This window comes from Pelmatolapia mariae, linkage group LG18 (genome assembly GCF_036321145.2).
Source record: "Pelmatolapia mariae isolate MD_Pm_ZW linkage group LG18, Pm_UMD_F_2, whole genome shotgun sequence".
NCBI lineage: Eukaryota > Metazoa > Chordata > Actinopteri > Cichliformes > Cichlidae > Pelmatolapia > Pelmatolapia mariae.
Window position 1 is genome coordinate 34,352,574 of NC_086243.1, and position 27,248 is coordinate 34,379,821.

At 40.2% G+C, this 27,248-nt stretch overlaps 2 protein-coding genes across 2 annotated transcripts in view; one reads left to right on the forward strand and one right to left on the reverse strand.

Moving 5' to 3' along the window:
• Positions 1 to 27,248, reverse strand: part of LOC134617566 (uncharacterized) — a 48,221-nt gene extending 20,973 nt beyond the window's left edge. The window contains exons 1-2 of the mRNA XM_063462851.1: positions 27,054 to 27,248; positions 26,638 to 26,961 (exon numbers count right to left, since the gene is read on the reverse strand). Coding sequence (XP_063318921.1) covers positions 26,638 to 26,961; positions 27,054 to 27,096 — 367 coding nt within the window. The 5' untranslated portion in view covers positions 27,097 to 27,248. The remainder of the gene's footprint in view (positions 1 to 26,637; positions 26,962 to 27,053) is intronic.
• LOC135932205 (uncharacterized) lies at positions 1,133 to 14,087 on the forward strand. The gene is made up of 13 exons (XM_065469571.1): positions 1,133 to 1,146; positions 2,069 to 2,177; positions 2,468 to 2,630; positions 4,604 to 4,796; positions 5,554 to 5,650; positions 5,739 to 5,800; positions 6,190 to 6,292; positions 8,117 to 8,181; positions 9,281 to 9,557; positions 10,498 to 11,265; positions 11,347 to 11,406; positions 13,326 to 13,406; positions 13,987 to 14,087. Exons 2-13 carry the CDS (start codon positions 2,075 to 2,077, stop codon positions 14,085 to 14,087), a joined length of 2,073 nt encoding a protein of 690 aa, XP_065325643.1. The 5' UTR covers positions 1,133 to 1,146; positions 2,069 to 2,074.

Here is a 27,248-nt window from a genome sequence, read left to right on the forward strand (position 1 = left end):
GTGTGGGCCTGATCCGGGCCATACCAATTTTGCTGTGTGGGTGTGTGTGTGTGTGTGTGTGTGGTCGTGTATTACTTATTGTTGTGGGGACACAAATTTCTTTACACACTCACATTGTGAGGTCTCGCCTACTTTATGGGGACAAATTGCAAGGTAAATCATCAATTTTAGGGTGAAGGCTTGAGTCAGGGTTAGGATAAGGTTCAGGCAGGGACTTGTGATGATTAGAGTCAGGATAAGTCTCCAGGAAATTAATGTAAGTTAATGTAATGTCCCCAAAAGTGATGGAAACACAACACGTGTGTGTGTGTGTGTGTGTGTGTTTGTTTTTCGTTTTAGGAGGACAATTTTCAAGACAAATCAAAGAGCAATGAGGACCCTCTGTTATAGGAGGACATTTTGCTGTCCTCATAAAATTGACCTTTTAAAATAGTTTGTGGGCATGTTGTAATACCCAAAAAGTGTTTTTCTCAAAAGTCTTTGTAAACCAAAAACTTGACATATGTTGTATATTTGTGTGTCCGCCACTGCCCCCTGTCGGTTGGAATTGTCCCCGCATGCCGCACACACAAGCGCGGGAAATTATACACGAGCGCGGGACATTATACACATGGCGCGAAATTGGAAGCTGCGCATGCGCATTTTAGCATTACCCATTTGGACCGTGGATATTTACATCAATGATTTAGACTGACTGATTGGGCGCTTCTTATTCATCCTTCAATTTTGGCAGAGTTTTGACACGCTTTGGAGAAAAGGTAAGAAGGTAATTATAAAACTTTTAAAAGACGGACGTTCTGACAGACACAGTGCTTCAGAGTAGGCACAGCCGTGGTGAGGCGGCAGGTGAGGGAACGACGACGAGGTACGGCGGAAAGCATACGGCGGAGAGCGCACCGCGGGGACCGGACCACGACGAGCGGACGGCGGAGAGCGCACCGCGGGGACCGGACCACGACGAGCGGACGGCGGAGAGCGCACCGCGGGGACCGGACCACGACGAGGTGAGGACGGCGGAGCGGGCCGGAGCACGTGGAACGGTTCACGGAGGTCACAGCAACACGCGGGGCGGGGATTCCCGGACTGTCCCAAGCACCGGGATCGTTTTTTTTTTTACCCTGGCCTAATCTCATCACTTGTTTCAAGGTAAGAAATTACACAAGTGTGTGATGTTTCACTGAGTTTGAAAGAAGGCCTTTTTCACTACAAGATCACTTGTTTAATGTAAAATGGCTGCTACTACTACAACTACTATAAGTACTACTTCTGTAACTAGTAGTTGTAGTAGATGCAGTTTGTAGTAGCAGTAGTACTCACACCTGTCTTTTTTGTGGTAGTTGGAGCCGTTTTCCTCCTGTTCTGTTTTGAGATGATTAAGATATTAAAAGATGATCTTTGCCCAAATACCAAGGAAACATTCGACGGCAAATACAAATAAACTTTTTTAGATTTATGAAATTAAATTGAGACAGTATTGATGTCACTCTGCACACATTTGTTTATAAAATATTGTAAAAAAAAAAAAAAAAACAACATTATTTTTGTTTTGCTCTCTTATAGTTGTGTTGATGAAGCACATTATTCCTGAGAGATCTAAAGCTTAGTTTGACAGACAGGTTTAGGCTAAGTCAGAGTTGGGCTTTAGTTAAATTAGGACTTTTAAGTATCTTTAATATCTGCAAGTGCATGCTTTCTGTTAAAACAACTCAGACATCAGCCTTGTCTGTGTCTGTTATATGAATGTAATGAAAGCATAGAACTCAATTGAAACAGTTTCAGTATCCATGCTATTAGTGAAATAAGAAAAATTGGGTGGAGCATGTCAGATACTTGACTTAATCAACACAGGTGGAACACAGTCAAGTTAATCTGCACAAATACAGCCTCGCCCCCATCCATTTATCTGTTAACCAGAATCCCTCCAGCACTCATCACCAAACTAAAATAACCTTAAACTAATAATACGCTAACATGGGGGGTGCTTCTCATTCAGGCTTTACTAATGCCCTTGTAAGCATAAAGGCTTTAAGTTTTGATGTTGTTTACATTTTTATCTTAATTTCCTTAGCAAATCATGTCACGGAGAACCACTCCCCTTCAGGATGCCATTAATCACATCCTTGCAAGAAGAGACAAGAATTCAATGTTAGAAATCAAATTTATTAATTCAGTTAAAGGTGAGTGACTTTGACACACTGCAGGCTAGACTGAGGGGTTACGCATCACCAGTGGTGACCTGTACAAACATCAATATAAATTAAAATTAAAGGTATTTTAATAATAATTTAGTTATTAGCAAGCCTGGCTATTTATGTTTTCTGCAGTCGGACATGTTTTCTTTATTATATATGTAGAATTGAAAAAAAGCACAACATTGCATACTTGCAATTTACAGATATACATATTTAATGAATTGATTATTTGCAGTGCTGCCACGCCTGTGTCTCTAATATGGTTGTGTTTTCAGGTCGTGGCATCTTCACTTTAGCCAATTTCAAACAAGGAGACTTTGTGGTCGAGTATAGAGGGGAGCTTATTGATGCAACTGAAGCTGAACACAGACGTAACCTGTACCACAGCGCATGTTCAGTCTTCATGTTTGAATTCATATGGAAGCAGAAGACATTGTGGTAAGTTCAAAATGACTGAATGTTTACATTTCTATTGCAAGGTCAGGATTTCTGAAGCAAACATCTCATATTGCTCTTTAACGAGTCCTTACCTCTAGTACCCGGCCCCGTCAGTCCCCAGAATCTATAGAAGGGGGAGTGACGGACCCGTGGAATAGCGGGATCTCATTTCCTGGTGACCCTGTGGTCCCCGGGAACTCGCTGTACTGGGGACGTACGGGACTCCCACATATGCTGAGGGCCCGTTAGTCCCCGTATTCAGCCTGTGTGTGCCTTCTCTAATACACACTCACGGGCGTAAAGTACGGGGTTAGAGGGGTAATAATATAAGCCTACATTTTACAGCTAAGACAGTGTGCTCACGCTGCTGTGAAGATTTAAAATATAATATAGAGATAGAGAAAATAATAAGAGAAAATTCAAATGGCCAGGGCTGAATGAGCGGCCCTGTGTCTGTGCGCATTTGGCACATGTGGACACGGAGACTCGTGCACTGTTATACTGTGTCCAAAACTACTGTATAATATGTACAATACCAAAATAGTACATGTCAAGTGTTCTCTGTCTGTGAGGTAGGTAGATGGATGGCTTGATGGATAGGTGAAAAACCTTTCAACACAAAAAATAAAGAACATTTCATTAATCATTCAGATAAATTAAATGCATTATACAGAAGACAAATGAAATAACAAAAATATACACTTCAGTAAAGCCACTTTTGTCTAAACTATCATTTATCCTAGTTTTAGTTTTACATTCATTAGTTTTTAAATCAGAGGTGAGTAATTTCAAACAACGAAGATGAAATAAACTGTGGTCTACCTTGCATTTTTTACACTTTCTGTAACAATTACATTTTTAAAGTATACATTTTAGAGTTTACAAATATTTTAATAAAGACTTTAACCAAGGATTTTTTTACAAAGAATTATTTTCCTTAAATTAAACCAAACATATTTACACTAGTTTTAAGATTTAACCAAGGATTTGGGGTAATTACTTTTAGTATTAATTAACATAAATGTGTGGGAAACACTAGCTACATAAACAATTTATTCTAACTTGAACATTTATTTTAATATCAATATAATTTTTTAAACTTAAATGTGTAACTATTTCCCAAAGCATAAATACATTTCCACAATTGAGCTTCCATAGTTCCCAAACATAAGCAGCAAATATGAGTCCGAGCCTACCGATAGCCCGTCTAACTCAAAGTCTTCCTCACAGTGGAAAGTGGATTGTGCTTGGTTTGCTGTCCTCTCAGTATGTCGCACTCGGGTCAAATGACTGCTGCATGCATTTTAAGGTCTACTAGGCACGCCCGCCCTTGATTGCTCTAATTCAACTCACCTGGTGGAGCAGTGCGCACCAGGCTGCGCTTAGCTGTAGATTGCACAAGGTCTAATCAGCGGCCACGCGCAAGCAGCAGCAGCACAGAGCAGGTAGTGGGCAAGAGGAGGAAGAGAAGAGAAGAGTAACAGCCACACCTACTAGGTCAGCGCAACAGTACAACAAAACCACGTTTAAGCTCTAAGCCAGGGGTGCCCAATCCCAGTCCTTGAGAGCTACTGTCCTGCAGTTTTTAGATGCATCCCTACTCCAACACAGCTGAATCAAATAGTTGGATTACTTCTTCGGCATGCCATCAAGTCTGGCAAAGGCCTGATAACGAGGCATTCATTTGATTCAGGTGTGTTGGAACAAGGACGTATCTAAAAGCTGCAGGGCAGTAGCTCTCGAGGACTGGGATTGAGCACCCCTGCTCTAAGCACAAGTAGGAGCGCAAACACTTATCTCAGTCAGAAAGCAACGCGTCCTTGACTGATGGACCCTCTTTAACTTATCAACTATGCATTTAACAACTAAACTTGTATTGGATGTTGTGTTTGTGTTGGTGCTTAAAAATTATAGTATAGTTCATAGGCGTGTCACTATAAATGTTTGTTTAATGTATGTTTCCAAATTTGCAGTATTGATGGAGCACTTGAAGATGGGTCATTTGGGCGACTAGTAAACGATGAACACAGGACACCAAATTGCAGAATGAAGTTGATTGAAGCAGAAGGGAAGCCACATCTCTGCCTTTTTGCACTGAAGGAAATTGCGGCAGGAAGTGAAATTACTTATGACTATGGTGGGAAAGAATGGCCCTGGCGGAAAAAGGTGGGTCATTTAAAAAAAATTTTCCCCCTATGAATTGTTGTTTAAAACCTACATATCTAGATGTCACAATTAGGGCTGCAACTAACGATTATTTCAATAATCGATTAGTTGTCGATTAGTTGTTTCAGCCCTAGTCACAATATTTAAATGTCCTCTTGGTGGTATTCAATCTGGTTTAACTAAATCTTGAATTTGTATGACTTTCCCAAGTGATGATTGCAAGCTTATCTGTTTTGTGTCCCCTCCACAAGTGTGTTTTACTGAGTGGCCACACACTGGAGGTGAAACAGTGAAAGCATCAGTTTGAGCTCAGATGTCATTATGAGGCTGATGGACAGTGTCCTTGAAAACCTTGGGTTTTTCTGTGTCAGACATATACATGCACCTTTTACTCACAGTCACTTTAGCTTCTTAGTATTGTCTTACTTTGGCTTCACTTTACTAGGTAAGGGTTAATCACTCTGTTTCCTTGCAGTTAGGGTGAGAGTTAGAACTGTATTTAACTGAAGGTGAAGCAGAAAATGCTTAACTATGTGTGTGTGTCTGACACAGACAAACTCAAGGTATGTGAGAACACTGTCCTGACATCTGAGCTCAAACAGAGTCTTTCACTGTTTCATCTCCAGTGTTTGGCATACTCAGAAAAACACACGGGTTGAGGGGACACTGGTTAGAAAAGACCACTCGTAGTGGATTAAATACATTTCCACTGTAGCTGCCAGATGTTTACAATATTTGTTCTACTTTTCATACCCAGCTAAAGATCGCAAGCATCCCTTCTGGTCAACAGTGTGTTGCAGAGCCTATTGCCCATGACGTGGAGCACCATGTGATCTCTACAGACTCATTCACAGGTGAGTCCCTGCTTGAGTAAGCACTACCTGTTAAACCCTGGGGTCTTGCAAAGCACTATGCCTCCATGTCTTGTGTTCTCTTCTACAGACAGAGAATTAAGAGCAGAGTGTCAGTCATCTAGACCTACAGCAGACAACTCTGAGCATGAGGTTAGCATGGATTCATCTGTTTACTAAAGATTGTATCAATGTGTAGTTTGGTAAATAGTGTGGTTTGTAAAGATCATGTTTATCAATTGATTACAATTATACTGCATGTACAGTCTTTAAATCATGCACCTTTTACTCAGTCACTTTAGCTTCTTAGTATTTTACTTTTGCTTCATCTAAATAGATTCCCCTCTCTCTAACTCACAAATCTCAGGAATTGAATAGATATGCTTCACTATTTTATCTAAAAAGTAACTCCTATCTCCATTTCCATCTCTCCAGAAGGATTAGTAGAAAATATGTAAAACGGTCAAACATTATTTTTAATTCGTCATAAAATATTTGGGTAAAAATGTTTTGTTTCATTTCATGTTTTTAATTTTTTCCAGTGTACAATTCATAGGCTGGTATTTGAATCGGTGAAACTTGACAAATGCGGGATATGCCATTCACCTTTGACAGCTATCAGATGGCACGGTCTAAGATGCAAGCGTAAGTGTATTATTTATCTTGTGTTAATTAATGCATTTTTTCACTATACCATAAGTTACCATGAGTCAGGTCTACATTTTCATGTGTAAAGAATAAAAAAAATCACTTCAAAGTTTTATCAATTCAAACCATTGCAATGATACACAGTGTAATGGCAGATACTATCACATATCATGCATTTGAGTTTGTCTGCTTAGTGTGGCAGAGAACAGAGAGCATACTGTAATAATGTATATTGCCCTCTTACTCTTTGTTGATTAGACTGTTGAACTTTACAACTTTAAATCTTTGTTTCACTCTTTCAACATCAAGCTCATATAAGCTAAATAAGCATCTCACCGTGCGCAAGGCATGCCTGTCCGGGTCAAGGGTCACGACTACCCAGCGTGCATCGTAAACAGTAAACACGGCCGCGTGTGATAGCGATATTGAATATTTTGAGCGTCCTAAAGTCAATGTTTTAAAAGAATTTGGTACGAAACGGGGATACAGTGCTGCTGGGAAGAGAAAGAAAGAACTCGTGGCCCTCGCTTGGGCGTTTTCACTACAAAAAGCCCCTATAGTTTTAACAAAACAGCAGGAGCGGGAGGCTATGCTACCTTGGATATAAGTCTCTGCTCGAGATCGAGACTGACAGTTGTCAGATGACAATTCCAGATCCCTTAGAGCTGAGAGAAGGTTGGTACAATGAATCGACAGCTGCAAATAAACTTTCACTTTCAAAGCCTCATATCCGGAGCCATCAGCCTCTGTGGTGCCCGGAGACGCTCGTGCGGGGTTTGGCCACTGACGTCTGGCAACCCTGGCACAGCACTTCCCCGTAGGCCTATATCCATGGATGTATTAAAAGAACCAAGCCTTTATCTGACGGAGAAGTATAATTCAGCCTTTACATCGTGGGTAGTGGTGTACTCTGACCCGGCCGCGCCGTGCATGCGTACTGACAATGCTGATTTAGCTTATTTGTGATGTTACAATGCAAAAACCACAGTTCCTGATTTGATCTGTTATATAAAGATAAAGCAAAATGCACAAATCTTTAATTATATTTAAGAGAGTATCAACATGTATGAAGTAAACTGCCCTCAAGTCTGTTTGTCATTCTGTAATTACACATATACACACAAACTTGGAAGATGATGTTTGATGATAATAAACCCTTTGAGTAAACATTGCATCAAACTTGCAAACTTCTTACAATGTCAATATAGGAAGCCCAATAAGGTACTGGGTCTGATTAATCCAGACCTATTCCAATAGATCAATCAGGCAATTTGCAATACAAATGCTTGATGGTGTCTCTACACATTTTCAATGACTTTTTAGTAGAAGTCCTTTTCATCTCAATCCTTATTAATTAATGTAGGATAAACATTTTAGCTTTTCTGTTTCTCATTAGATCATTCTGCCAGAAGTCTTTGAGCCAAGAATGCATTCTGAAACATGGCCCATAATGAGTAGTTTGGTCAGGTCAAACTCTCTCTATATAGATAGATAGATAGATAGATAGATAGATATATAGAGAGAGAGAGAATTAGTCTGTTTTTAAAATAACAATGTTTTATATCTCAAATCTGATGGAAAAAATTGATTATTAGGATGATGCAGTATATCATATTCATAAGTTTAAAATGTGTCTTAAACTTAAAACAAAATCTGCTTTTTATTCTGAATTATGCGTTTGTTTTAAATTCACTTTATGCTTGTTTATATTTAGTGGTCTTTGTGAATATAATTTGTGATGTGTGGGATCGCTACTTTTTAAATTACAACTTAATGAATCATCGGTTGTTGTCTAATGCTGTGGTTTCTTTGTATTTGTAGAATGCCGTTGTGTGTGGCATAAGATCTGCCTCCAGACATCTTCAGAAGACTGGGATATGTCCGACGTAAGTGTACAGTGAAATTCAACCTGGAAAGACTCAGATATGGAGAAAGAATTAGACATGCTTTATTGAACATTAAATATTTGGCGGTCAGACCCCAGCGGGAAAACTGTTGATAAAAGCATTGCTGATTGAAGTAGGAGGTGTTCCCCCGGGGTCTGGACACTGGTGGTGGTATGGAGGCAGGGGGCAAGCATGGGGTTGCAGGGGTGGTGGAGGGATGCAAAAACGCTGAGAGGCCGAGCTATGGGTGAAAGAGCTTAAATGCCCGGATGCTGAATGGAGGCGTAGGTGCGAGGGAGCTCCGGATTGGCTGCGCCGGAGTGAGCAGCTGAAGGGAGTTGAGGTGATGATGATGATGATGGAGACGATGTGCAGGTGTGTCTCCCAGGTTGAATTTACGCAGGCTTCATTATAATATAGTTAATATTGACGTAGATGCAGTTCGTGAAGATTGCCACATGTTGCTTGCTCTTCCTTTTTCTTTCATCACAAAATTATAAGGATAATCCGTTTTGTAAGTGTTGTCTCAGAGAATTGAAAGCAGAGAGATTTTGGACTGGATAGAGTGTAGAAGTTACGTGAGAGAGGCCAGAAATAAACACATTGTAAAAATATTACTTAGATTGTATTATAATCCTTTGTAAAAAAAAAAAAAAAAAAAAAAAAAAAACAAACAAACAAAAAAAACAGTTTCATACAATCTAGTCTCAAAAGTTTTACAAATTTTGATCTGTGGGGGTCATTGTGGGAGGGGCTCTGGGACCAGGTTAGGGCTGGTGTCTTAGTTTTTTTGTTTTGTTTGTTTTTTTTTGTTAATGTCATTGTTCAAAAAATATAAATTGGATATTAGAAATGGGACAAATATCAAAAAAGTACTGAATCGATCACAGATTGCAAATTGATCAAGCAGAATCAAAATACTTGCACAAAATACATATCTGCTGCACATTTTCTTCTTTAAATCAGGAGGTATTTCTTAGTACTTTTAAGACATCTAAAGACTTTGGTTTACGTCCCGAGCTCTGTGACGTGAACAATTTAGCATTTATCCTTCCCATGTTTATTTCTGTTATTTAATCTATGCTGCATTTACGAACAGGGTGATGTCTCATCTGATGAAGAATACATCCCAAATTCTGCATCAGATTCAGAAAGCTCAGGAACAGAGTTGTCTATTGAGTTACCTGGACCATCAAAAAACTCCCATGCTGCTAGCATGCCTGATTTATGCGTTACTTTTGCTGAAAAAGAACAGACCATGGATGTTAAGAACAACTTTGAGCACATTTTGAATGATCTTGAAACTACTGATGATCTTCATCCCGACCAAGAACCAGACAGCTCAGAGTCATGCCAGCAGAAAACAAAAGATGCATGTAGCGAAAAGAGTACTGTGGATATTAGCCAAAATGAATCCCCAACCAAGTCAACAAAATTAATCAAAAGCACAGTCAATTTTTGTTTTGTGTGTGGAAAACCTCAAACAAAATTTGCACGTCATCTGGAGACGCATGTAAATGAAAATGCTGAAGTCGCCCAGGTGCTTCAGTTACCCAAATCATCAAAGGACAGAAAAGTTCATCTTGAAAGGTTACGAAACCTTGGTAACTTCAAGCACAACTCTGCTGTTAAAACCACAGGATCAGGTTGTCTTAAAGTGAAAAGGATCTCAAAAAAGAGCAGCAGCAGCGCTGAGACATACGAGTACTGCTTATACTGTAAGGGTATGATATCCAGAAAAGAAGTTTCTCGGCATATGAAAAGATGTGCTTTAAGACCAGAGAATAATGCTGAAGAGAAGCTGAAAGATAGTCTTTGGTATAGCATCTACTCAATCCACAATGTCTCAGCCAATTTCAAGTGAACTCTACTCAGTACTGGGCAAGATGCACAAGGATGATGTGTCTAGTGCAATAAGGAATGATCATTATATTATGCAGTTGGCTCAGTCTCTTTTTAATAAGCATGGAAGTGACAGATCAAAGCATGAGTATATAAGACAGAAAGTAAGGGAACTTGGGAGATTACTTGTGACTTTGCGTCACACAACAAGAATCCATAATATGGAAGAGGCAATAAAACCAGCCAACTTCTTTATTCTTACTAATGCTGTCAAGAGAGTTTCAGGTTTTGATACTGAAACCAGCACATTCAAAGCCCCAAGTTTGGCCCTGAAGCTTGGACATTCTCTCAGAAAAATAAGTGATATTATCATGTGTCGTGCTCTCATGGAAGAGGATCAAGAGGCGATCGATTCAATCAGGAGGTTTCACACACTTCATGAAACAAAGTGGTCTGAATTCGTTTCCCATTCAGCCTTATCAAACCTGAGTGAGGCAAAATACAACAAGGTCGACAGCCTTCCACTGACCAGAGATGTTCAGAAGCTGCAGTTATATCTTGGTCAGCAAGTGGAATCAGCTAGGGAGAAACTAGGTGATAACCCAACAGCAGGAACTTACGCAGCACTAGCAAAGGTGATCCTTTGTCAAGTGATTTTGTTCAATAGGAGGAGGGAAGGTGAAGTAGCACGTATGACTGTCAAAAATTTTGAAGATCGTGACATGTCCAAACTAAACGATGACATCAGCTCTGGGCTTACAGAAGTTGAGAAAAGGCTTTGCCAACAGTTTGCCAGAGTGGAACTGAAGGGGAAAAAAGGACGAAAGGTGGCTGTGATCCTGACTTCTGATATGACCGATAACCTGTCACTCCTCGTTAGTAAGAGGAAAGAGTGCGGGGTATCTGAAAACAATATGTACCTTTTCGCCATTCCTTGTAGTGATGGTCACTACAGAGGGCAGTTTGGTCAGTTTGCAGATGCTTGCGGAGCTGAACATCCTCAGAACCTCAGATCAACTAACCTTCGCAAACAGATTGCCACGATAAGCCAAGTCATGAACTTGAAAGATAATGAACTAGACCAGCTGGCCGATTTCCTCGGCCATGACATCAGGGTCCATAGAGAATACTATCGACTGCCCCAATCAACAATTCAGCTGGCTAAGATCTCCAAGTTGCTCATGGCCATGGAGAAGGGAAGTGTGAAGGACATTCAAGGAAAAACTCTGGATGAAATTGGTGGTATGCATGGTTTATATGTTGTTAAATCGGCTTGGTGTTTGTGAATATGGTTGGTCTAATAACATTTTTTCAATTTTATAGATGACATAGATGGGATGGCTACTGGATCACAGCAACTCCCTGATGCTTCCACATTGCGAGGTACTGAAATTATTGTATTCTGTGTTATAGACTTTGCAGTTGTATTGATAAAATATTTAAAATTTAAATTTTTATATATTTAGATAATGTTATTGCAGTTCTGTTTGTACTTTGCTGTGTAGTTAATACCATTTACAGTGAGGAAAGTAAGTATTTGCTATTTTGCAAGTTCTCCCACTTAGAAATCATGGAGGGATCTGAAATTTTCAGCATTGGTACATGTCCACTGTGAGAGACAGAATCTAAAAGAAAATTCCGGAAATCACAATGTATGATTTTATTAAAATATTTTTGTATATTACTGCTTAAAATAAGTATTTGAACACTTGCTTATCATGCAGATTTCTGACCCTCAAAGACCTGTTATTCTGCTTTTAAACAGTCCAACTACACTCTGCTCATGATTCTAATTTAGCAGCACCTGTTTGATGCCGTTAGCTTTCATAAAGACACATGCGCACCCCACAATCTGTCAAAAGTGTTGCAGCAACATGAGTAAAACCAAAGAGCTGTCCAACGACACAAGAGACAAAACTTTAGACCTTCACAGTGCGCGTGCACGCATGTGCGTGTGCGCGATGGAGCGTGTGCAGGTGACTGTGCGTACCCTCTGCAAGACTCCTGCAGGCGCCCCTGAATGGAAGAGGCTAATGTCTTCCTCGGACTGGAGCCCCACGTAAGATCTCAGCTCGTGGGGTGTCAGTGATGCTAAGAAAGGTGAAGAATCAGCCCAGAACTACACGGGACGAGCTGGTCAATGACCTGAAGAGAGCTGGGACCACCGTTGGCAAGGCTACTATCAGTAATACACTGAGACGTCATGGTTTAAAATCATTCATCACACTGAAGGTTCCCCTTCTTAAGCCAACCCATGTCCAGGCCCGTCTGAAGTTTGCCAGGGACCATCTGGATGATCCAGAGTCATGGGAGAAAGTCCTGTGGTCAGATGAGACCAAAATAAAACTTTTTGGTCTAAACTCCATTGTTGGGGTTTGGAGGAAGAAGAAGGATGAGTCTCATCCCGATAATACCATCCTACAGTGAAGCATGAGGGTGGAAACATCATGCTCTGGGCTGTTTTTCTGCACAGGGGACAGGACCACTGCACTGTATTAAGGAGAAGATAAACGGGGACATGGATTGTGAGATTTTGGGCCAAAACGTCCTTCCCTCAGTCAGAGCATTGAAGATGGGTTCTGGCTGGGTCTTTCAACAAGACAAAGACCTGAAGCACTCAGCCAGGAAAACCAAGGAGTGGCTCCGTAAGAGGCATTTCAAGGTTCTGGAGTGGCCTCACTAGTCTCCAGACCTCTGTCCAATAGAAAATCTGTGGATGGAGTTAAAAGTCTGTGTTGGCCCAAAACATGACAGATCTACAGAAGATCTGTGTGGAGGAGTGGGTCAAAAGACCTTCTTCAATGTGTGCAAACCTGGTGAAGAACTACAGGAACTGTTTGGCCGCTGTAATTGTTAACAAAGGCAATATTAATATAGTTTGACTCAAGTGTTCAAATACTTATTTTACAAAGAAATATACAAAAAACTTGTTATAAAATCATACAATGTGATTTCTGGAATTTTCTTTTAGATTACGTCTCTCACAGTGGACATGTACCTATGATGAAAATTTCAGACCCCTCCATGATTTGTAAGTGGGAGAACTCGCAAAATAGCAGGGTGTTCAAATACTTACTTTCCTCACTGTATGTTTTATATATATATATATATATATATATATATATATATATATATATATATATATATATATATATATATATATATATATATATATATATATATATATATATATATATATATATATATATATATATATATATATATATATATATATATATATATATATATATATATATATATATATAAATATATAAATAAAATTTTTAATTTTTTTTTGCTAGAAAAATCTATCAATGACAATGAAGAAATATTAACTTCTGTGACTTCTGATTTGCCTCACTTCTCCGAGACTGCAGCTCAAGGTACATTTTCAATGTTGTACTCAAAGTTTGCCCAACATATCTTATGTAATGAGCTGGGATCTGTGAGTTAGTCCTGTTCAGAGACAAATCCAGTGAAATGTGCAGTAACGTATTTTAACAGCGCACATCACGTATGATAACGATGCTCTCTTGTTTCATTAATGCCACTTGCATCTCTGTTTTTCATTGCATTAAAAATGAAATCAGACTTTACTATTAACACTACTATGCTGATTACGATAACCTGGGATTGTGTATAGAACAATATTACTAACCATCAGTACATTTTTACATGGTCGATTGTTAGTTGTTCCATTCCTTATTGTGACACTAATGCTTTATGACTAGTATTTTGATGCTTCATCAGTTTTGGCCAAGCAAGATTTGGCCTGTACAAAATCTACATCATTTCCCAGTGAACTTATTACCCAAGGTATTGTTGACTTCATCCAGTTCAGCAGCACTGCCATGTGTATAGTTATTATAATAGAACTGGCTGTCACTGTCCCCTCTGTGCCCATGGTGTTTAGGCAGAAAGCCTCTTTAAGCCCATACATTTATACTGTGCAATATTTTTTAGATGACCAGGGGAATGATGCCTGTGTGACTTCTGGTTCACCTCCTGTCCCTCACTCAGTTACTAAAGGTATGATACAAATCAGATGCCATGTCCATCACTAGGCACTATGTGCAGTCAACACCAACATCATGTGGTTAGACATTATATAACATATAAAGAAGCTGAATGTATTTTGTGTTTACCAAGCAGTGTGATGAACTATCATGTTAATGAAAACAATCAAACTTTAAATTTTATCAGGTCTACAGTCTATTTATTATCACACACAATTTGTTTAGACAAGTACCAGCTTGTTTTCACAGTTTTGAACACCATCTCTACCTACAAGTGCATCTCACATGATCTTTTTAAACTTCAAATTTGTTTTGTTTTATTGAACAGGTTTACGTGTTTCAGCAAGGCGGTGTGTGAAGAGACCATGGTCTGAGGAGGAGATAGGAGCGGTGATGAAACATATGAAGCCTTTTATTGAAAACGGTATCACTGTCACCAACCAGCAGTGTCTGAAGTGCAAAGAAAAGGAACAACCTATCTTGGAGACGAGATCTATTCAAAACATTCGAGATTTTGTGCGCAACAGAGGACTGGCCTTTAAAAAAAAATAAATAAATGTTAAACACTAAATGCACTTTTTTACAGTCTGAGCCTTTACCTTTCTGGGCCTGATTTCAAGGTTAGTGTTCTCCATTCAAAAAGTATGTAGTTGACTTCACTGTGCTCACAGGCAGTGTTTTGTTTTGATGTGTGGTTAGCCTGAGTCTTTTAATGCCAGGATTCACTTTTATTTTCCTTCAATAATTGTTACAATGCTGTCCTTTTAAGGAATTGATTATTGAGTTGGTTATATTAAATATAGTTCAGTAATTCAACAAATGTGTTGTGTGTTGATATAAGTCTTATGTATAAGTCATGGTGTCAGCCCGACTCACCCCTGGTGTGCAAAGGTGCTGTTTTATTGGTCAGCCACTCAGTGCCAGTTTCTTCAGGACAATGAAAAACTCTATAATACATAGTTTGTTCTAGTTGATGCAAGCACTGTTGTGTTATGCTTCTAGTTGTTTTAATGACACTTTGACCACCTGTTAGTAGATCACAACAGATATGATCTGCGGTGTTTTATGTAAGCTTGTATGTCAGATTGTAATGCTCATCAGAAAAAACCAAAATATAGTCTTTTTATTATTTTTTTAATTTATTCATCCATCCATCCATCTTCAACCGCTTATCCGAGGCCGGGTCGCTGGGGCAGCAGCCTAAGCAAATTTATTCAATTTTACTATAATGATGTATCAGTCACAGTCTTATAATACACGTTCTTTTCTAAGAAGGTTATACTTAGTGCATGTGTGAGTATATGTATAGTGAACTGGCTTTACACACCATGTGTCCTTTTAAACCAGATTTACTCAGAGTGTGTGTGTGTGTGTACAGTAGACTGGCTTTACACACCATGTGTCCTTTTAAACCAGATTTACTCAGTGTGTGTGTGTGTACAGTAGACTGGCTTTACACACCATGTGTCCCTTCAGAACAGACTATACTTTGTGTATATGTATGATGACATCACTGACCTTGTACACCAGACTGTCCTTATAGACCGAGCTACAGAAAAGTCTCTACAAACCACCAGAATGTCTGAAAAAATAGCCTTTTTTTATATCTCAGTTGAGCAAAGAAAATGTTTAAATTTTAAGTTGTGTATAGGTTTGCTGATTTTTTTCATGATTTTTGATATGCATATTGTAGCTCTAGCACCTCTGGAACCCGGTGTCCCCATAGCCCTATGTCCAGTCTAATTTGCCAAAAATTTCAGAAATTGTCCCTCTAACCCAAGAAACGTAGCTAGTCAGGCCCCTGTAGCTGGTGCAGCCGAAGATAGCGTAGGCCCCGCTAGCTGTTCCCCGGCAGACCCCAAGCAGCTGGGGAACGAGGGCGGTTGGGTGACGGTGAGGAGGAAGCATAGTCTTAAACTGAAGCCCCAGGTACACCACCAACCTGTTCATGTGTCTAACCGTTTTTCCCCACTCGGCGACACACCCGCCGGGGGTCAAACTCTGGTAATTGGTGACTCTGTTCTCAGACATGTGAAGCTAGAGACACCGGCAACCATAGTCAATTGCCTTCCAGGGGCCAGAGCAGGCGACATTGAAGGAAATTTAAAACTGCTGGCTAAGGGTAAACGTAAATACAGTAAGATCATAATTCACGTCGGCAGTAATGACACCCAGTTACGCCAATCGGAGGTCACTAAAATCAATATTGAATCGGTGTGCAACTTTGCCAAAACAATGTCGGACTCTGTAGTTTTCTCTGGTCCCCTCCCCAATCAGACCAGGAGTGACATGTTTAGCCGCATGTTCTCCTTAAATTGCTGGCTGTCTGAGTGGTGTCCCAGAAACGATGTGGGCTTCATAGATAATTGGCAAACCTTCTGGAGGAAACCTGGTCTTGTTAGGAGAGACGGCATCCATCCCACTTTGGATGGAGCAGCTCTCATTTCTAGAAATATGGACAAATTTATTAAACCCCCCAAAATCTGACTATCCAGAGTTGGGACCAGGAAGCAGAGTTGCAGTCTTACACGCCTCTCTGCAGCTTCTCTCCTCCCGCTACCCCCCCAAAAAACCATCTCCATTGAGACTGTGTCAGCTCCCAAACAGACAAAAAACAAACCAAAAACCAGCAATAAAAAACTTAAACATAAAAAATCAAAAAGAAAGAACAATACAGAATCCACATCTGAACCAAAGAGTAAAACAGTGAAATGTGGATTATTAAATATTAGGTCTCTCTCCTCCAAGTCTCTGTTAGTACATGACTTAATAATTGACCAACAAATCGATTTACTCTGCCTTACAGAAACCTGGTTGCAGCAGGATGATTATGTTAGTTTAAATGAATCAACACCCCCGAATCATTCTAACTACCAGAAACCTCGACGCACAGGCCGAGGGGGCGGTGTGGCAGCAATTTTTCACACCAGTCTATTAATTAACGAAAGACCAAGACAGACTTTTAATTCATTTGAAAGCCTGATGCTTAGCCTTGTCCACCCCAGCTGTAAAACTCAGAAACCAGTCTTACTTGTTATCATCTATCGTCCACCTGGGCCTTACACAGAGTTTCTCTCTGATTTCTCAGACTTTTTATCTGATTTAGTGCTCAACTCAGATAAAATAATTATTGTGGGTGATTTTAACATCCATGTAGATGCTAAAAATGACAGCCTCAAAATTGCATTTAATCTGTTATTAGACTCAATTGGCTTCTCTCAAAATGTAAAAGAACCCACCCACCACTTTAATCACACTCTAGATCTTGTTTTAACATATGGCATAGAAACTGAACATTTAACAGTGTTTCCTGAAAACCCTCTGCTGTCTGATCATTTCCTGATAACATTTACATTTACAATAATTGATTACACAGCAGTGGAGAGTAGACTTTATCAAACTAGATGTCTTTCTGATAGTGCTGTAACTAAGTTTAAGAATATAATCCACCCACTGTTATCATCTTCAATGCCCTGTACCAACATAGAGCAGGGCAGCTATCTGAACGCTACTCCAACAGAGGTCGATTATCTTGTTAATAATTTTACCTCCTCACTACGTACGACTCTGGATACTGTAGCTCCAGTGAAAACTAAGGTCTCAAATCAGAAGTACCTGACTCCGTGGTATAATTCTCAAACACGTAGCCTAAAGCAGATAACTCGTAAGCTGGAGAGGAAATGGCGTGTCACAAATTTAGAGGATCATCATTTAGCCTGGAGAAATAGTTTGCTGCTTTATAAGAAAGCCCTCCGCAAAGCCAGAACATCTTACTATTCGTCACTGATTGAAGAAAATAAGAACAACCCCAGGTTTCTCTTCAGCACTGTAGCCAGGCTGACAAAAAGTCAGAGCTCTACTGAGCCAACAATCCCTTTAACGTTAACTAGTAATGACTTCATGAACTTCTTCAGAAATAAAATTTTTATCATTAGAGAAAAAATTACCAATAATCATCCCACAGATGTAATATCGTCTACAGCTACTTTTAGTACCATTGATGTTAAGTTAGACTCTTTTTCTCCAATCGATCTTTCTGAGTTAACTTCAATAATTACTTCCTCCAAACCATCAACGTGTCTTTTAGACCCCATTCCTACAAAACTGCTCAAAGAAGTCCTGCCATTAATTAATTCTTCAATCTTAAATATGATCAATCTATCTCTAATAATTGGCTATGTACCACAGGCCTTCAAGGTGGCTGTAGTTAAACCCTTACTTAAAAAGCAATCTCTAGACCCAGCTGTCTTAGCTAATTATAGGCCAATCTCCAACCTTCCTTTCATATCAAAAATCCTTGAAAGAGTAGTTGTCAAACAGCTAACAGATCATCTGCAGAGGGATGGCTTATTTGAAGAGTTTCAGTCAGGTTTCAGAGCTCATCACAGCACAGAAACAGCTTTAGTGAAGGTTACAAATGATCTTCTTATGGCCTCTGACAGTGGACTCATCTCTGTGCTTGTCCTGCTAGACCTCAGTGCAGCGTTTGATACTGTCGACCATAATATCCTATTAGAGCGATTAGAACATGCTGTAGGTATTACAGGTACTGCACTGCAGTGGTTTGTATCATATCTATCTAATAGACTCCAATTTGTTCAAGTAAATGGAGAGTCTTCTTCACATGCTGAGGTTAATTATGGAGTTCCACAGGGTTCAGTGCTAGGACCAATTCTATTTACATTATACATGCTTCCCCTAGGTAGCATCATTAGAAGACATAGCATAAATTTTCACTGCTATGCAGATGATACGCAGCTCTATCTATCCATGAAGCCAGGTAACACACACCAATTAGTTAAACTGCAGGAATGTCTTAAAGACATAAAGACCTGGATGGCCGCTAACTTTCTGCTTCTTAATTCAGATAAAACTGAGGTTATTGTACTCGGCCCTGAAAATCTTAGAAATATGGTATCTAAGCAGATCCTTACTCTGGATGGCATTACCTTGGCCTCCAGTAATGCTGTGAGGAACCTTGGAGTCATTTTTGACCAGGACATCTCCTTCAAGGCACATATTAAACAAATATGTAAGACTGCTTTCTTCCATTTGCGCAACATCTCTAAAATTAGAAATATCCTGTCTCAGAGTGATGCTGAAAAACTAGTTCATGCCTTCATTACTTCCAGGCTGGACTACTGTAACTCATTATTATCAGGATGTCCTAAAAACTCCCTGAAAAGTCTTCAGTTAATCCAAAATGCTGCAGCAAGAGTACTGACAGGGACTAGAAAGAGAGAGCATATTTCTCCTGTTTTGGCTTCCCTTCATTGGCTTCCTGTTAAATCCAGAATTGAATTCAAAATCCTGCTCCTCACATACAAGGTCTTAAATAATCAGGCCCCATCTTATCTTAATGACCTTGTAGTACCATATCACCCTATTAGAGCACTTCGCTCTCGCTCTGCAGGCTTACTTGTTGTTCCTAGAGTATTTAAAAGTAGAATGGGAGGGAGAGCCTTCAGTTTTCAGGCCCCTCTTCTGTGGAACCAGCTTCCAGTTTGGATTCAGGAGACAGACACTATCTCTACTTTTAAGATTAGGCTTAAAACTTTCCTTTTTGCTAAAGCATATAGTTAGGGCTGGACCAGGTGACCCTGAATCCTCCCTTAGTTATGCTGCAATAGACGTAGGCTGCCGGGGATTCCCATGATGCATTGAGTTTTTCCTTTCCAGTCACCTTCTCACTCACTATGTGTTAATAGACCTCTCTGCATCGAATCATATCTGTTATTAATCTCTGTCTCTCTTCCACAGCATGTCTTTCATCCTGTTTTCCTTCTTTCACCCCAACCGGTCGCAGCAGATGGCCGCCCCTCCCTGAGCCTGGTTCTGCCGGAGGTTTCTTCCTGTTAAAAGGGAGTTTTTCCTTCCCACTGTTGCCAAAGTGCTTGCTCATAGGGGGTCATATGATATGATTGTTGGGTTTTTCTCTGTATTTATTATTGTGCTATCTACTGTACAATATAAAGCGCCTTGAGGCGACTTTTGTGATTTGGCGCTATATAAATAAAATTGAATTGAATTGTGTGTGTGTGTGTGTGTGTGTGTGTGTGTGTGTGTGTGTGTGTGTGTGTGTGTGTGTGTGTGTGTGTGTGTGTGTGTGTGTGTGTGTGTGTGCGTGCACGCGCATACATGGGGTTAGGGTCAAATGTTGGATGTATTTTGGTGTTTTATTGTTCTGTGAAATGTTTACATTGTTTATTTGTTGTTTATTTATTTGTTCATCCTTGTTGTACTAATACAACTTACTATAGAATAACTTGGCATTTTACTACCCTTGTCGCACAGTGTTGCCTTGAGGCAACAAACCAATATCTCTTTGGGGGGGGGGCAGGGTGTCAGATTTTATGATTGATATATTATTAGTGACCCTAAAGCTCCCCCAAAATAGGGAGAAATATTTTTTTCCCCCAAAATTAAAAAGTCATGCAGTAGAGGGTTAGAGTCAAAAATTTGAGTCAGATAAGATACATGAGCTAAATAAGTTAGGTATAGGGGGTGAATTGTGCAACTATTAGAGTTCCTGCTCAGAAGAACATTCGAAGTCAGAGTAGGAAAAAACTATTCTAATAAACATGAAGTAGAAAATGGAACAACTCAGAGCAGTGTATGTAGTTCATCATTATCCAATATACAGTTAAGCCCATAATTACTCATACCCCTGCCAAATTTTGACTTAAAGTTACTTTTGTTCAACAAGCAAGTTCTTTTTTGAGAAGACATGACACAGGTGTCTCCCCAAAGATAATAAGACGATGTACAAGAGGCATCATTGTGGAAAAAAATATTTCTCAGGTTTTATTTATATTTTAGCAAAAAGTATCATGTCCAGAATTATTCATACCCTTCTCAATAATCAATAGAAAAAAGCCTTTATTGGCTATTACAGCAATCAAACGCTTCCTATAATTGCAGACCAGCTTTTTGCATGTCTCCGCAGGCATTTTTGCCCATTCATCTTTAGCAATGAGCTCCAAATCTTTCAGGTTGGAGGGTCTTCTTGCCATCACCCTGATCTTTAGCTCCCTCCACAGATTCTCAATTGGATCCAAGTCAGGACTCTGGCTAGGCCACTAGAAAACGTTAATGTTGTTGTCTGCTAACCATTTCTTCACCACGTTTGCTGTATGTTTTGGGTCATTGTCGTGCTGAAATGTCCACTGGTTCCCAAGGCCAAGTTTTTCTGCAGACTGCCTGATGTTGTTGTTGAGAATCTTCATGTATTGCTCTTTTTTCATGGTGCTGTTTACTGTGATTAGGTTCCATGGTCCATTGGCTAAAAAACACCCCCAAAGCATTAGGTTCCCACCACCATGTTTGACAGTGGGGATGGTGTTCTTTGGGTTGAAGGCTTCTCCATTTTTATGCCAAATGAAGGCAACATCATTGTGACCAAATAATTCAATTTTTGTTTCATTTGACCATAACACTGAAGACCAGAAACCTTCTTCTTTGTCCAGATGAGCATTTGCAAAGGCCAAATGAGCTTTTGCATGCCTTAGAAGTGCCTGGAGAAGTGGCGTTTTCCTTGGTCTGCATCCGTGGAACCCAACAGTGTCCGTTGGACTGTCTGCCTTGAGACATTGCCACCAGCAGAGCCCAGATTCACCAGAATGGCCTTGGTGGTGATCCTTGGATTCTTTTTCACCTCTCTCACTATCCTCCTGGCCAGCACAGGTTTCACTTTTGGCTTCCGACAACGTCCTCTGAGATTTTCCACAGTGCGGAACATCTTGTATTTTTTAATAATACTTTGCACTGTAGCCACTGGAACTTGAAAACATTTGGATATGGCCTTGTAGCCCTTTCCTGACTTGTGAGCAGCCACAATGCACAGCTGCAGGTCCTCACTGAGTTCCTTTGTCTTAGCCATGAATGTCCACAGACCACCTGCAGAGAGCTGCTGTTTTTCACCTGTTGAGTTGATCAAAACAGCTATTTCCAATTAATCAGGGTAATTAGGATGCTTTAGAACAGCTTTGACTATTTGGAATGGTATGGAACTTTGGATTTTCCCAGAGACTGTGACAGTTTGTAAAGGGTATGAATAATTCTGGACATGATACTTTTTGCTCAAATGTAAATAAAAGCTGAGAAATATTTTTTTTCCACAATGATGCGTCTTGTACATCATCTTATTATCTTTTGTGAGACGCCTGTGTCATTTCCAGTCAAAAAATAACTTGCTAGTTGAATAAAAGTAACTTTAAGTCAAAATTTGCCAGGGGTATGAATAATTATGGGCTTAACTGTAGTGATTATTGAAGGTAAGCTGTATTCATAAAAAGTGAGATGAACATGTAGATACTGAAGAGCCAGTTCCACTGACTGTTTTCAGTTTTATCATCATGAATAAACTACAGATCTTTGTCCAGTTTGATGAAAAATGAAAAGTTCACTCTGATCGGGATGCAAAGGTGCTGCATCCTAAAAGATGATTCTATCGATCTGGAAGCAGCATTGACTGATAGTAGCAGCACTGACTTACAGTGGATGGGATTTGAGTTCAGTTTCTTGACACAACCTGTTTTTCTTTCACTTTGAATAAATGTTTTTGTGGGACTGAGGATACATTTGTTTACATTTGGAAGTTTGATGTCATCTGTTCCTCTTGTTTTCTTAAAACATGATGAAAAATCTGTTCAAAACAGAAATAAATAGAATTGCATTTCTGACAGCAGTAAATCCAACTTTATTTATAAAGCACTTTAAAATAGCACATGACCAAAGTGCTGCACAGTTAATAAGTTAAGAACAATAGATAAAATGAAACAGCAAAGAATAAATAAATAAATAGGATAAATAAAAAGGCCTGTCTAATCTCTAAAGGCAGATCACTCCACTGTTTTGGAGCTGCTACAGCAAAAACACAATCTCCTCTAAGTTTACGCTCAGTCCTGGGTACATTCAGGAACAGCTGACCAGCTGACGTAAGAGAGTGGGTGGGTGTATAAGGCTGTAGCAGCTCAGAGAGATAAGATGGGGCTAGGCCATGGAGAGCTTTAAAAGCAAACTAGAAAGCGAAAATTTCAGAAGAAATTTTAAGTGTGCCTATGCCGCTGGTAAACAGTGTAGTTTGCCATTCATACAGCTACAGAGAGCAAAACTCAGCAGAGCAGCCATTCTCCACCATGAACTATGGTAAAAACAAACACCGCTCGCACCTCACAGATGACAGCTTACAATTTTGGGTAAAGATGAAGTGACTTTGTACAGCCCCGATTTGCAGACGCTGTGCACATAGTTTCATGAGCAGAAGTCCCATTGTACCACGGCAGACCCGACAATGTTTGCATGAACACGCTTTGAAGCATTACGTTATGGACCACTTTTCACACATGGTTGGTGTACCCACACAGCCGGCTGTAGCTTTTCAACTCACAGCCTGACACACACCCAAAAAACAGCCGAGAGAGCACAGACTACGCCAGAGAGGCGTGATTGCAGATGCCGCTCAGGTGGGTCCACCTCCCCTGCAGCGGCACTGCAGACCACGGCCCGCCACACACATCAATCACGTAAAATAAATATTTATGCACTTTTGCATTCACTTTTTGTTTTTTGTTATTTTTACACAGTGTTCTGAATGATTAACAATGGTCTACAGCCAATCTTGTGTATTATTATACAAACTTTGGTTGTAAGATGCCCTACCTGGCCCCCTGGCAAAAGCTTTGCTAGATCCGCCCCTGCATAGTTACCAGCTGTCAGCTAAATAAAAAAGGAGCTTGGTGTTTATTTCTCTCAGAAACAGTTCATAACTTCCCTTCAACTCATTCATGTCACCTAAAAAAAAGGTAAACCTGTTTCTCCATCACCAGTTCAGCTCTGATGATTCGGTAAGGTCATCTCCTGGTTTCCACCAAACTACACCTAAACTCGGTTTATATCTGACCCAAATAGAGTGCAGTTCATAACTTCTTACCTGAAATTCAGTTCACCTCACGCTCTGACCGGCAGCCGCCTGCTTCTCCTGCCTTCGGTTTCCCTGATCCACGATCTACCACCGGTTGATCGGCGGTCGCCTCGCCGCCTCGTTCCCTGCATGCTCTGTCTGACACACACCGGTGGATAGCTGCCCTCGGTTGTAGCTCCGCGTCAGCGACCACCAAACAACTCAGTTATTTTTTCCACATCGACCAGCATCTGGACAATCCACCGCCTTTCACTGTTTGTACCGTTACTAAAAAAAAACCCTCATCGGCTCATAAAAACGAAAAATAAGTCCAGCTATGACCCTGAGTCAAAAAGACAGCCAGTTAGCTAGCTAGCTGTCTAGCTCTTTGCAGGCACCGAAACCATCAGAGCTAATATGGGATGTCTTGGTAACACGAGCACATATTTGAAGTTTACATCTGGCCAATCCACCACCTTTCACTGTTTATACCGTTACTAAAATGAATAAATAAATAAATCATTTATTTATTTAAAATAAGTCCAGCTGTGACCACGAGACTTTACGAAGGACCGGGTGTGAAACCAGAGTAAGCCGCTCTCACTGTCATCCAGGCCGGCTGTAGCTTGTTAGCAAAGCCGCGCTAGCCACACTAGCCAGCTAGCCTCAAGCAGAAACGACATCGTCAGAACATTGTCGCTAATATGGGATGTTTTGACAAAATGAGCAGATATTTGAAGTTTACACACCTATATTCTCGCCTGAAAATATCTTAAAAGTTTATTTTGTGACCTAGAAACAGTATTAAGAGGAAAATAAAAACTAAGTGATGGCCGCCATTGTTTGACTCGGCAGAGGCGTGCTATGAATTGTGGGATATTGAGTTTTCCACCAAGCATTACCGTAACTTTTGAATGATTTGCGCAACCTTAAAAATTCCAATGGCTCCTGAAAGCAGCGACGCTGTGCGCACCGTTGATATTGTCATCATTACGGTAATCCAAATAAGGGTAGACAGGCCGTACTACTCCCGGCATACCACTAGAGAGAGCCAACACACCACAAATGAAGTTTGAAATTTGTATCAGTGGGACCAAAAGATGGAGCCAACACACCACAAATGAAGTCTGTTTCTATGGCGCCAAAAGAAGAATCTTTCTAAATTTGCACTAAAATATTAATATTTAAAAAACTATAAAAGTCATAAACACCAAAAGTGTATACCATACTAGTCCAGCTCCAGCCGCACAAAATGATCTAACATATGTAACCCTATTGTCAAAACTGTTTGGCAGAGAAGCGCGGGAAAATTTTCACTAAAATATTAATATTTAAAAAACTATAATAGTCATAAACACCAAAAGTCATAGCACACCATTCCTGATCCAGCCGCACAAAATGAGGTAACATATATGAAGCTTGTCTCAAAACTGCGAGGCGAGATTCGCTGCGAGGCGAGATTCGCTGCAAAATTTCAGGCGGAAACTGAAGAATAATAATAATAATAATAATAATAATAAATCCGACGAATAGTAATATGTGTGCCTCTTGGCATAGGCACACATAATTAAAGAATTTTAAAATGAGTCCTAGAAGGAATGGGGAGCCAGTGAAGTGAAACTATAATAGGGGAAATGTGCTCAAACTTTCGAGTGCCAGTTAAAAGATGAGCTGTGGCATTTTTCACCCTCCGTACAGGGTAACGTATGATGCACTGACCCCTATATGAAGTGCATTACAGAAATCCAGCCAAGTGCTAACAAAGGCGTGGATAACTGTCTCAAAGTGCTGCTGTGACAGAATTGGCTTTAATTTTGCCAGCTGTCTGAGATGAGACAAAGGGCAAACGCTTGATTTTACTTAATCTGACTGTCAAGCTTCAGTTCAGAGTCCACTTTGACTCCCAGGTTTGTGACAGTTGGCTTAACATATTGGGCCAAGGTATCTAAATACAGATTTGGGGGTCTCAGTCGGGCTACCAAAAACCGTCACCTCAGTCATTTTGTTACTGAATTTTAAAAGGTTAAGAGACATCCAAGCTTTAATGTCATCAACACACTGGATTAATGGCTGTACAGGATAGATCTGACAGTCTTCAGCATAAAAGTGAAATGCAATGACCGGTTTTCTCAGTATAAAAGCAAGAGGGAGCAGATACTAACAAAGCAGGAGGGTGCTTAGAACTGAGCCCAGTGGGACACCACACAAGAGGGGAGATACATGATCACAGAGACTGACACAAAAAGTTTGCTCCGCCAAGTAGGACGTGAACCACTCCAGTGCAGTGCCTTCAATGCCCACCACTGCTCCAAACGAGAGATTAAAAAATGTTATTCAAATGTAGCTGTCAAATTTAAAAGGACAAGAACAACAAAGTCTACAGCATCAGTAGCTAAAAATATGTCATTAAAAACTTTTAAAAGGGCTGATTTAGTGCTATGAAAGGACTTAAAATCAGATTGGAAAACGTCTAAAACATTTTGCTTTTTCAAAAAGGCCACAAACTGGCTCTTTTGTTTATTTACAAATATCTCAGTAAATAAAAATCGTCCCTGAGCTCAGTATGTTTGTGACTCTGAGATGGAGGTGAAATCTGTGAACCTGGGCTGTGGTTTACTGCTCTCTTCCTGTCACAAACACTGTTTGACATCTGTTCATCTGTTGGTTTTTGTTCAGGCTGCAGGGATCATTTCTCACTGTGGGGAGCAGACTTCCGACATGTGCAGTAGTAGGTGGCTGAATGATCATGTTTAACTTTCTCTAACTTTAGATTACAACCATTATGTTTGTTGCCAGCTGAGAAATCTCGTTTCTGAGGATGGCCATAATCTGAATAAATGCCACAATCTTTTGTATCAATGCGCAGAATAATTTTGAACGTTTCTATTTTCTGGTACCAACGTATATAACTATCCCTACACTGGTCAGTCCCTCCACAGCTGAAGGAGACACTTTCTCCAACTCTCCTGGTCAATGTTAAATCGTCCTGAATCAGCTGTTCTGCTGCCATGGTAACCAGTGCTGTAGAGACACAGACAGATAGATGAAGGTTAGTGTGACAGTGTTTGTTACAGGTTGACTTTGTTGGCTCCTGATTGGCTGGAAACACTCACCTGAACACAGACAGCACAGAGCAGCAGCTGGGAGGAAAAGCATTTTGTGCAGTGGTGTTTCCTCTGGTGAACCTGGGGAGAAGTGGCGCTCTGATGCAGCTGAGGCCAAACAAGGACGAGCTGTGAGATCAGACGAGGGCCACGTGGTTTCTAACAGGTCCTCAAAGCTCCCATCAGCCCCTGCGGCCCACAGAT

Bases quoted from the DNA above. Each gene is read 5' to 3' on its own strand.
- LOC135932205 (XM_065469571.1), top strand. From the start codon at position 2,075: ATGTCACGGAGAACCACTCCCCTTCAGGATGCCATTAATCACATCCTT. The intron at 2,631-4,603 runs GTAAGTTCAAAA...CCAAATTTGCAG, and splicing joins TGGAAGCAGAAGACATTGTG to TATTGATGGAGCACTTGAAG. The intron at 11,407-13,325 runs GTACTGAAATTA...TTTTTTTGCTAG, and splicing joins TGATGCTTCCACATTGCGAG to AAAAATCTATCAATGACAAT.